This window comes from Oncorhynchus kisutch, unplaced genomic scaffold (assembly GCF_002021735.2).
Source record: "Oncorhynchus kisutch isolate 150728-3 unplaced genomic scaffold, Okis_V2 scaffold1190, whole genome shotgun sequence".
NCBI lineage: Eukaryota > Metazoa > Chordata > Actinopteri > Salmoniformes > Salmonidae > Oncorhynchus > Oncorhynchus kisutch.
The window spans coordinates 59,534-71,927 of NW_022263135.1; the positions used below are offsets into that span (position 1 = coordinate 59,534).

The following is a 12,394-nucleotide window of genomic DNA, read 5'->3' on the forward strand; positions in this document are numbered from 1 at the left end:
GTCTCACACCAAATTTTACCCAATTATCCAGGTTGAAGTGATGTGGTGTGCTCAGTGGGTAGTGAAGAGTAGTCTACACCAAAAATGGCTTCTCTATTTTGGAAGATAGGAAAGAGGAAAAACAGACCCAGGTGGCCCAAACAAAGCTTTAGAGCTTCTGTCTGATATCTCATGTCGCTCTGCTACCAATTGTCCAACACCTTTTAATCTTCTTTGTTGACAACATCACACTAAGATATTGTTCTTCACACGTACAGTCAACCACATGCCCAAACTCACTCAGATATTGAGTTCTTCACACTAAAGCTGATGTCATACGAAGCAACCTGGATGCAATTTATGTCCACCTGTTACCCTCAAACTGCCTGCAACATAGTTGCATTGAATCATCACGAAATAGAAACTGACTGGATACAATTTACAGTCAGTAAGCACAAACAAGTTTACATGACTCGTCATATCGTTCCGTTCCAGTTGTCATGTTTATTTTGTATTCATTTTTTAACTTTTACCCCTTTTTCGTGATATCCTATTTGGGGCGGCAGGGTAGCCTAGTGGTTAGAGCGTTGGACTAGTAACCGGAAGGTTTCATGTTCAAACCCCCGAGCTGACAAGGTACAAATCTGTCGTTCTGCCCCTGAACAGGCAGTTAACCCACTGTTCCTAGGCCGTCATTGAAAATAAGAATTTGTTCTTAACTGACTTGCTTAGTTAAATAAATAAATAAAGGTTGTACAGACTCGGGAGCGGCGAAGGTTGAGAGCCATGCGTCCTCCGAAACACAACCCTTCTAAGCTGCACTGCTTCTTTACACAATGCTTGCTTAACCCGGAAGCCAGCCGCACCAATGTGTCGGAGGAAACACTGTACACCTGGCAACCTGAAGTCAGCTTGCAGGCGCCCAGCCCGCCACAGAGTCGCTAGAGCGCAATGGGACAAAGACATCCCGGCCGGCCAAACCCTCCCCTAATCAGGACGATGCTAGTCCAATTGTGCGCCGCCTCATGGGTCTCCCAGTCATGGCCGGCTGTGATACAGCCCTGGATCGAACCTGGGTCTGTAATGATGCCTCAAGCACCACAATGCAGTGCCTTAGACCGATGCGCCACTCAGGAGGCCTAATAAATGTCATTTTATAAGTGAACTCAGACTTTTCCCTGTCAAGTTTCAACTGAAATTGTACAACAAGAACTGCACTAGCTAGCTTAGCTCATCGCTATCTTGGTTAGCCAGCTAGCTGTTGTTAAACATGGTTGGTAAATAGGCAACATTTTGGCTAGCTACATTTTACAGCCAGAATTTTGTCTATATCAATGCTGTTACAATTACCAAACATTTGGATAAACAAATCATTTATGAAAAATTATGTGATGTATGAAAGGATTGCATGTTCTGTTTGAATTGCTTTGCCTTTGTGTATCAGCAAGGTCGCTAGAGATGTCACAGCTTGCAACTTGCTGCAACAGAAATGGTCCAAATTGATTAGTGTTACACAGGCGTCGCACAGGCAGCCCAATTCTGATATTTTTCCCACTAGTTGGTCTTTGACCAATCACATCAGATCTATTTACATCAGATCTTTGTCAGAGCTGATCTGATTGGTCAAATGTCCAATTAGTGAAAAAAATATCAGATTTGGGCTGCCTGTCTAAACGCAGCCGTAGAGTAATCAGCATGGTGTCTCATCTCCATTGTGTGATGTGATGAACAAAAATAGGTGGTTCTTTCATGTATTAGGTCTAGCCTTATAAATACCCTGCTGACAAACACAGCTATACAAATACATTGTCCCCAAATGGCCTCAGTAATGACAATGCATTGTTCCCAGACACCTTCAATTAGGATACATTGTACACAAACACCCATGGAGAATATATCCTAATTAAATAATAATAACAGGCAGGTGTTGGATTTATGTACAGCCCATCCCACCCTTGTGTTGCTTAGTTATAATGTGTGGCAGAGGGAATGCAACATGTTAAGTATTTGATAAGCATTCAATGCGTACCTGAATGACAGAGGAGCTGTGGAATGTGATACCATGGGACATTGCTCTGGTCCCTCCACCCCTTTAGAACCTATTAATGATGTTCTTTGTCCTCAGTGTTCTGTTGTTGTTGAGGCAGACACTATGGCTTTGGAATTATGGTCTGTTGTTGTTGAGGCAGACACTATGGCTTTGGAAATATGGTCTGTTGTTGTTGAGGCAGACACTATGGCTTTGGAAACATGGTCTGTTGTTGTTGAGGCAGACACTATGGCTTTGGAAACATGGTCTGTTGTTGTTGAGGCAGACACTATGGCTTTGGAAACATGGTCTGTTGTTGTTGAGGCAGACACTATGGCTTTGGAAATAGGGTCTGTTGTTGTTGAGGCAGACACTATGACTTTGGAATTAAACTAATTAGACAATCAAAAACACATACAGCCAAACACCAATGCATTGACACAAACATATTGTTGATGTGGGCACAATGACATTTGTGAATAATAACAGAATATGTCTATGAAATGATCCCCCTCTCAAATAAGTATTTTGACAATTAAAAGCATATACAGCCACACACAAATGCAATGGCAGTACACTCAAGAACACAAACAAATCTATATTGTGGTCTTTAATAGCAAAATTATCCAGGAGAGCTAACACATTGCAAAGTGAGGGTGTTAAAACGAATACAATTTGAGAGAGAGAGAGAGAGAGAGAGAGAGAGAGAGAGAGAGAGAGAGAGAGAGAGAGAGAGAGAGAGGTAGAGGTAGAGAATATATATATGTGTTGTGCTTGTGAAGGATTGATTGATAGGATAGCCTCATCATGTAATAGTTGGTTTGATGTCTCTAGCTTGAATGGTTAAAGAGTTACTATCAGTAGGTTATTTTATGCTAATTAATGCACATTTATATAGTTGATGAACATTTTAAAGAATTTGAAGTTAGGATAGCCTGAACATAAGAAAGTTGGTTTGGTGTCTCTAGCTTGAATGATTTAAACCCCATAAGGTCGCTGTCCTCTCCCCCTGCTGAAATCTAGTTAGCATAATAGAAAACATTTAATAATCTGTCAGTTTAAACTAGAGGACAATGATTCCAAGCACCACCCTCCTTTTGAAGCTTCCAGTCTGTTATTCGAACTCAATCAGCATGACAGCGTGATCTCCAGCCTTGTCCTGGTCAACACTCACACCTGTGTTAACGAGCGAATCACTGACATGTCAGCTGGCCCTTTTGTGGCAGGGCTGAAATGCAGTGGATTATTTTGGGGGGGATTCAGTTCATTTGCATGGCAAAGAGGGACTTTGCAATTAATTGCAATTCATCTGATGACTCTTCATAACATTCTGGAGTATATGCACATTGCCATCATACAAACTGAGGCAGTAGACTTTGTGAAAATGTATATTTCTGTCATTCTCAACTTTTGGCCATGACTGTATGCACATTTTATATAATTATAGTTGATAAAGGTTTGAAATAATTTGATGTTAAGATAGCTTGAACATATATGTTAATTAAGTTGGTCTTGTAGCTTGATTGGCCAAGGAGCAGGACCACTTTTAACATCTACCGCTGTATTCCTGTGGTACTCATTCAAACTAATGTTAAGTTATGCAAGTGTTTTATGGTTATAGTTAAAAAGTAAATAGTATAAAAAATAGAAGTATAGTGTAGAATTGGAATACTGTGATGCAAGTTAGTTAAGTCAGAAAACAAGTCGTGCAGCACACAAGTTAAATGAATTCGCTATGTGGTGCGTAGATCCAAATGCCCAATAAGAAAATGAAGGTCCACTCTTTTTGGATGAAGGTGATTGAAGATACGTCTGTTTATTCCATTAAGGACAAACGTCTCACCCCGTCAGGTTTCATCAGTGTCAATGTCAAAGCCTTAATTCAAAGGGAGTGGACCTTATCAATGCTGTGTATGAATGCAAAACCTAATAGAGTTTGATAGTAGTTGAGGTCAACTCCAGTCAATGTATAGCATGTCTCTATACGTGTCCTGCTTTCTTTTTTAAAGAGCTCTAACTGAACCAGTACTGACTTAGGCATTTGTTGGAAAGGGGCCCTTTACTACATGCAACAACAGGGTATGTAAATACAATTAAAAGTGAGTTTGCCTCGTCTTTGAGGCTTCAGCCCTCGCCTTGGAGTCTTTAGACCATCACAGAGTGAAGCTGTGATATTGGTTGGTGGTGCCATATATTGCTAAGCCCCCTAGTGTGATTCAGATTGGTTTCTAAATACTCCGCTCAGTGGCCATAGGGGGTAAATGGGACTGGGTCGGTTAACGCTTGTGTGAGATCTGGAAGTCCGGCGACTGATGAAAGCAACGTGTCGCGTTAGCTTAGCGGGCTATGCTACCCACTACAAAGACACCAAGACTGCTGCCAGACATGTTTGTCAAAGGATTTTGTGAGCTTTCCAAGGCAGGTTCTGGCAGCATTTGATGTGAATACAGTACATGTCTGTCTCTTTGGTCTCTCTCTACTGTGTGAATGTGTACGTTCATACGTGTGCTTATTAAAGTGTGTGTCTAGGCAGCCTGCCTAGGCAGTGGCCTCTCAATATACACTCTGCATCAGCTGTGTGTGTATATATTGAGTGGACAAAATATTAGGAATGCCTGTTCTTTCCATGACGGATTGACCTGGTGAATCCAGGATCCCTTATTGATATCACCTGTTAAATCCACTTCAATCCATTAGTTAGGTGTTCCTAATGTTTTGTCCAGTCGGTGTATACTGTATATTTGAGAATGGATATTATATTGTATAGTTGTCCACTGTGTTGTCTCTGTGTGTGTGTGTCTATATATTCCTATATATCTGTATACATGTCAAATTGTCCATGCAGGGTCCACTCACTCTCCCTTCTCTCTGTGGGATGTGCTTCTATGCCGCAGCTTTGGGATTCAGCATGATGGGAACGGCAATGACTGTGAGCCGATTGGGAAAAGACCTTTCATCATGTCTCCACAGCTCCTGTATGGCACCTCCACCCCCAGCTGGTCGCGCTGCAGCCGCCAGTATATCACCCGCTTCCTCGAGTGAGTTCTAATTCTATTGTCCCACACTGATGACCTCATCATTCTGTCTAAGTTTCTCCCTGTTTCTCTCTCACACTTTGTAATGATAATGCAAATGATAGTATATAGAAAACCATACAATGCATCATTCAATCAGGCTTAATGCAATGTTCCCAAAGGAAAAGAGAATGCAAACATAGTGAGAATTATCTGTTGTTCTCTTTCTGCCTCTCTCTCCGTCTCCATCCTGTCTTTCTCTCTTTTATTCTCTCTCTCGCTCTTCTCTCCTCATCCCCTTCAAACTACTTTATCTGTCTCTTTCCCGTCTCTAACTCCCTATTCTACAATTCCACTCAATTCATTTGTGCCACTGATGGCCCTTGAATCCATAACACAACTACACCCCAATAAGGACCTAAGGGAATATGTACCGGATATATGCAGTGATTTATGAGTGCATTCTAATTGTCCCATGGTCTCTTTGTTCCATGTTGCTTGATGCTTTCAAATTGAGCAGTTCCACCAATGATGTATCCACTTTCAATCTACCATCTACCCAGATAGCCTGGATATGAGAGGGTTGTATGTGGATGGTACTTAGAATGTTTCAATCTACCATCTACCCAAATAGCCTAGATATGAGAGGGTTGTATGTGGATGGTACTTAGAATGTTTCAATCACAGATCAATAAACAAAACCTCCATCACTGCTTACAATCTATCTGAGACTCAGAGACAAGCGTCAGAGACGCGTTTGGTTCCTAAGTAAACTTAGATAAAGGATCTATTTCAATACATCATACACCCTTTCCGGTCATAGGTTTGTGTCCATAAAATATGTTATTTGTTATTTTCTAAGACATGACAGTGTCTCCATCTTAATGCAAACATACTGAAAGATGTCACACTACAACAGACATGCTTTCTGCTTTATTTGTGATTTTGCAGTGTGAAAAATACCTCTTGTCAGCTCCATCAGCTTCACAGCGTACGCGCTGCGCTTTCTGAGGCTTAGACAGACAATAGTCTCTTGTAGTGATGATGCATGCCTCTTATATAGAACCCTAGATAGCAGTGCCAAATAGAACCCTAGCTAGCAGCGCCATATAGAACCCTAGTTGGCAATGCCATATAGAACCCTAGTTGGCAGCACCAAATAGAACCCTAGCTGGCAGCACCATATAGAACCCTAGTTGGCAACGCCATATAGAACCCTAGTTGGCAATGCCATATAGAACCCTAGTTTGCAACACCATATAGAACCCTAGTTGGCAACGCCATATAGAACCCTAGTTGGCAACGCCATATAGAACCCTAGTTGGCAACGCTATATAGAACCCTAGCTGGCAGCGCCATATAGAACCCTAGTTGGCAGCGCCATATAGAACCCTAGTTGGCAACGCCATATAGAACACTAGTTGGCAACGCCATATAGAACCCTAGTTGGCAATGCCATATAGAACCCTAGTTGGCAACGCCATATAGAACCGTAGTTGGCAACGCCATATAGAACCCTAGTTGGCAACGCCATATAGAACCCTAGTTGGCAACACCATATAGAACCCTAGTTGGCAACGCCATATAGAACCCTAGTTGGCAACGCCATATAGAACCCTAGTTGGCAACGCCATATAGAACCCTAGCTGGCAGCGCCATATAGAACCCTAGTTGGCAGCGCCATATAGAACCCTAGTTGGCAACGCCATATAGAACCCTAGTTGGCAACGCCATATAGAACCCTAGTTGGCAACGCCATATAGAACCCTAGTTGGCAACGCCATATAGAACCCTAGCTGGCAGCACCATATAGAACCCTAGCTGGCAGCACCATATAGAACCCTAGTTGGCAGCGCCATATAGAACCCTAGTTGGCAACGCCATATAGAACCCTAGCTGGCAGCGCCATATAGAACCCTAGCTAGGAGCGCCAAATGGAACCCTAGCTGGCAGCACCATATAGAACCCTAGTTGGCAACGCCATATAGAACCCTAGCTGGCAGCACCATATAGAACCCTAGCTGGCAGCACCATATAGAACCCTAGCTAGCAGCGCCAAATAGAACCCTAGCTAGCAGCATCATTTGGAACCCTAGCTAGCAGCGTCATTTGGAACCCTAGCTAGCAGCGTCATTTGGAACGCTAGCTAGCAGCGCCATATGGAACCCTAAGTAGCAGCGTCATATGGAACCCTAGCTAGTAGCGTCATATGGAACCCTAGCTAACAGCGCCATATGGAACCCTAGCTAGCAGCGTCATATGGAACCCTAGCTAGCAGCGACATATAGAACCCTAGTTAGCAGCGCCATATAGAACCCTAGCTAGGAGCGCCAAATGGAACCCTAGCTAGCGGCGCCAAATAGAACCCTAGTTTCAGCCACTTGCGAATTGAAGGAAAGTTAGTGGGTGCACAGTGCACTCCTCAGATGCTGGAATGATTTTGGATGAACATGCGAAGGTAACCTAGTTTTTAAAATGAATTTGTTTGACAATCAGATGAAAACATCATGGTTGTGTTCATGGCACATTAAAAGGTAATGCATTTGACAGTTAAATGATGTCTTTACTATACATTCCATACAAAATGTGAGGAGAGGGGTGCCTGGCCCCTGCCTGGGGCCTCCAAGTGTGTGTGTGTGTGGGTTTGTGTGGACCTAGGCAGGATCTAGGCCTGGGTTGACTAATTGATTTATCTTCATGCCTGCTAAAAAAAATACGACGGCATTTGCTCCCACATTTTTCCTAAAATGTGATTGGTTGAATGTGCTCTCATATATTGGCTTGCTACAGTGTTAGTCTCTTGCTCCAAAATGCTCTGATAACATTGTTTGGATCGCTGCACTGGCACCAACCGGAAAGAAAGGCAGAAAACCAGTGTAAAAGGTAACTAATGAGCATGTCTGGAAACATGGTCCAGATTTACATGAGAAGTGTTTGCACCAATACAGAACTTGCACCTGTTATCTCTTTGTCTGAGTGAATATGGCATAAACTAAAGAATCAAGGTTACCAATAGGAAAATGAGTGTATGGTAAAATGTATGACGATGGTTTCATGTTTTAGCTTTGTTACTTGACTTTAAAGTCAGGTGAAAATGTTGCACCCGTACAAACAGTAAATGAATTGGCAACTGACATGCACCAGCAAGCCTACATTGACTGTCTTTCTTTTGTTTTTGTTTCTTTGTCAGAGTGAAGCTGTATGTATGACTCAGTATGGATTTTTCTTTGCTGAAATGACCTATTTACATGCTATAGCCTACCTTATCTAATGCAGGAAAACCATCACTTGAGAGTTGGCAGTCACAAGGTTAGCTTGCACTCTTCCTTCTACTTGTTTGTACATTTGTACTTCTTGCTCTACTTGTTGTTTTGGTGTGACGAAGTATAATTATTTCAGTATGTTTTTTATTCAGACACAGTCGTGTCCTTGAAAATAACATTCACACATAATGTGAGGTTAAGATCTCCTCAGCACAGACCTATGACCGGAAAGGGTGTATGATGTATTGAAAGAAATCCTTTATCTTTAATTTCCCTCAAGTAAACCAAGACGAAGGGTCTCTTTCAATACATAATACATCCTTTCCAGTCATTGGTCTGTGCTGATGAAATTTTCACCTCACATTATGTGTGAATATTATTTTGTAGGACATGACTGTGTCGGGTAGGAGCGTTGTGCCAGTAACCGAAAGGTTGCTGGATCAAATCCCAGAGCTGACGAGGTAAAAATCTGTCGTTCTGCCCTTGAGCAAGGCAGTTAATCCACTCTTCCCCGGGTGCCTCTCTGATCCAGAGGAGTTGGTTTAAATGCAGAAGACACATTTTAGTTGAATGCATTCAGTTGTACAACTGACTGGTATCCCCCTTTCCCTTAATGCAAAAATACTGGAAGATGTATACTTTGTCACACTACAACAGACATGCTTTCTGCTTAATTTTTGTATTTTTTTTGCAGTGTGAAACACAATTTAAATACCTCTTGTAAGCTCAGCTTCACAGGAGGATCGTACGCTGTGCTTTCTGAGGCTAAGACAGACTTAATAGAATCTTTTAGTGATGATGCATGCCTCTCAGACTTGAATGAGGATAGCAATGAAATAAATATCCACCTGACATTCCCAGAATTCAGGTTCATAATCAGGCTTCATTAGTATTGTTGCTCAGATTTGATTTAACCTTTATTTACCCAGGCAAGTCAGTTTAGAACAAATTCTTATTTACAATGATGGCTTACCCCAGCCAAACCCGGGGCCAATTGTGCGCCACCCTATGGGACTCCCAATCAAGGCTGGATGTGATGCATCCTGGATTTGAACCAGGGTCTGTAGTGAGACCTCTAACACTGAGATGCAGTGCCTTAGACCATTGCGCCACTCAGTAGCCCACACCTGAAGGTAAAATTATTATTTTGAATTGTGACACTAAATTAATTGTGACACAAATTGTGACACCAAATGGGGCGGCGGGGTAGCCTAGTGGTTAGAGCGTTGGACTAGTACTAGCATTGAAAATAAGAATTTGTTCTTAACTGACTTGCCTAGTTAAATAAAGGTCAAATAAAAAATGTCAGAAGTGATGTTATGAGGTTTTCTATAGGAAGGCAATATCATGGTTGAATCCATTGCAAATCTCAGAGACTGCAGCATTTGAAATGTGAATAAATGCATGTTCTGTCCAGTTGTCCACTCCATATACAAGACAACTGGCCACCCCCCTGAGCCTGGTTCCTCTCTAGGTTTCTGTCGAGGTTCCTGCCTTCTAGGAAGTTTTTCCTAGCCAATGGGCTTCTGCCTCTGTATTGCTTGCTCTTTAGGGTTTAGGCTGAGTATCTGTAAAGCACTTTGTGACAGCTGCTGATGTAAAATGGCTTTATAAAATCCAATTGATTGATGGAGCATTATAATGTCATGAGCTCACCTTAAGGATATGGTTTATCCTCCAGTTCTGCTCAAAGTACGGTGCCTTCCAAAAGTATTCATCCCCCTTGGCGTTGTTCCTGTTTTGTTGCATTATTTTGTTCCACAACTTGTAATTTAAATGGCTTTTATTTGTATTTCATGTAATGGACATAAACAAAATAGTCCAAAATTGGTGACGTGGAATGAAAAAAAATGACTTGTTTCAAAACATTTTAAAAAAATGAAAAGTGGTGCGTACATATGTATTCACCCCCTTTGATATGAACCCCATATATAAGATCTGGTGCAACCAATTACCTTCATGAGGTCACATAATTAGTTAAATAAAGTCCACCTGTGTGCAAGTGTCACATGATCTCAGTATATATACACCTGTTCTGAAAGGCCCCAGAGTCTGCAACACCACGAAGCATAGGGGCACCACCAAGCAAGTGGCACCACGAAGACCAAGGAGCTCTCCAAACAGGTCAGGGACAAAGTTGTGGAGAAGTATAGATTAGGGTTGGGTTATAAAAAATATCAGAAATGTTGAACATCCCACAGAGCACCAATAAGTCCATTATTAAAAAATGGAAAGAATATGGCACCACAACAAACCTGCCAAGAGAGGGCCGCCCACCTAAACTCACGGACCAGGCAAGGAGGGCATTAATCAGAGAGGCAACAAAGAGACCAAATATAACCCTGAAGGAGCAGTAAAGCACCACCCCGGAGAATGGACTTTCTGTCCATAGGACTACTTTAAGCCGTACACTCCACAGAGCTGAGCTTTGCAGAAGAGTGGCCAGAAAAAGCCATTGCTTAAAGAAAAAAATAAGCAAACACGTTTGGTGTTCGCCAAAAGGCATGTGGGAGACTCCCCAAACATATGGAAGAAGGTACTCTGGTCAGATAAGACAAAAATGTAGCATTTTGGCCATCAAGGATAACGCCACGTCTGGCGCAAACACAACACCACATCACCCCGAGAACACCATCCGCACAGCGAAGCATGGTGGTGGCAGCATCATGCTGTAGGGATGTTTTTCATTGGCAGGGACTGGGAAACTGGTCAGAATTGAAGGAATGATGGATGGCGCTAAATACAGGGAAATTCTTGAGGTAAACCTGTTTCAGTCACCAGAGATTTGAGACTGGGACAGAGGTTCTCCTTCCTGCAGGACAATGACCATAAGCATACTGCTAAAGCAACACTCGAGTGGTTTAAGGGGAACATTTAAATATATTGGAATGGCCTAGTCAAAGCCCAGACCTCAATCCAATTGAGAATCTGTGGTATGACTTAAAGATTGCTGTACACCAGGGGAACCCATCCAACTTGAAGGAGCTGGAGCAGTTTTGCCTTGAAGAATGGGCAAAAATCCCAGTGGCTAGATGTGCCAAGCTTATAGAGACATACCCCAGAGACTTGTTGTAATTGCTGTTGTAATGGCTGCAGACGGTGGCTCTACAGTGTATTGACTTTGTGGGGTGAATAGTTTTGCTCATGTTTTCTGTTTTTTGTCTTATTTCTTGTTTGTTTCACAATAAAAATATTTTGGATCTTCAAAGTGGTCGGCATGTTGTGTAAATCAAATGATACAAACCCCCCAAAAATCTATTTTAATTCCAGGTTGTAAGGTAACAAAGTAGGAAAAATGCCAAGGGGAGTGAATACTATATTTCACAAGCCACTGTAGGACTGTTTCATAATTGTAGCCCATATTGTCAGAGTACGAGCAGGGTTAGGAGAATGAGCTGGCATGCAGGCGATCAGGCGGTTCATTGTACTCCCCCTCTGTCCTGCTGCTGAATGGGAGAGGGTAGTAGCCCCTCCTTCCAGCTGGCACTAGCCATGGGCCCATGTACGCCTCTCCTATCTCTCCTCATCTTTTCCTAATTTTCTCTCCGTCTCACTCTTTCTTTATATATATACAGTGGGGCAAAAAAGTATTTAGTCAGCCACCAATTGTGCAAGTTCTCCCACAAGATGAGAGAGGCCTGTAATTTTCATCATAGGTACACTTCAACTATGACAGACAAAAGGAGGGAAAAAAATCCAGAAAATCACATTGTAGGATTTGTAATGATTTTATTTGCAAATGATGGTGGAAAATAAGTATTTGGTCAATAACAAAAGTTTATCTCAATACTTTGTTATATACCCTTTGTTGGCAATGACAGAGGTCAAACATTTTCTGTAAGTCTTAACAAGTTTTTCACTCACTGTTGCTGGCATTTTGGCCCTTTCCTCCATGCAGATCTCCTCTAGAGCAGTGATGTTTTGGGGCTGTTGCTGGGCAACACGGACTTTCTTATTTTATTTTATTTGAATTTTACACCTTTTTCTCCCCACTTTCGTGGTATCCAATTGTTTTAGTAGCTACTATCTTGTCTCATCGCTACAACTCCCGTACGGACTCGGGAGAGACGAAGGTTGAAAGTCATGTGTCCTCCGATACACAACCCAAC

The 12,394-nt window shown here is 42.2% G+C and overlaps 1 protein-coding gene across 1 annotated transcript in view; it reads left to right on the forward strand.

Annotated features, from left to right (window-relative positions):
• Nucleotides 1-5,735, forward strand: part of LOC109885136 (A disintegrin and metalloproteinase with thrombospondin motifs 7) — a 47,266-nt gene extending 41,531 nt beyond the window's left edge. Inside the window, exon 8 of the mRNA XM_031817904.1 lies at nucleotides 4,903-5,735. Coding sequence (XP_031673764.1) covers nucleotides 4,903-5,050 — 148 coding nt within the window. The 3' untranslated portion in view covers nucleotides 5,051-5,735. The remainder of the gene's footprint in view (nucleotides 1-4,902) is intronic.
• Nucleotides 5,736-12,394: the final 6,659 nt, after the last annotated feature.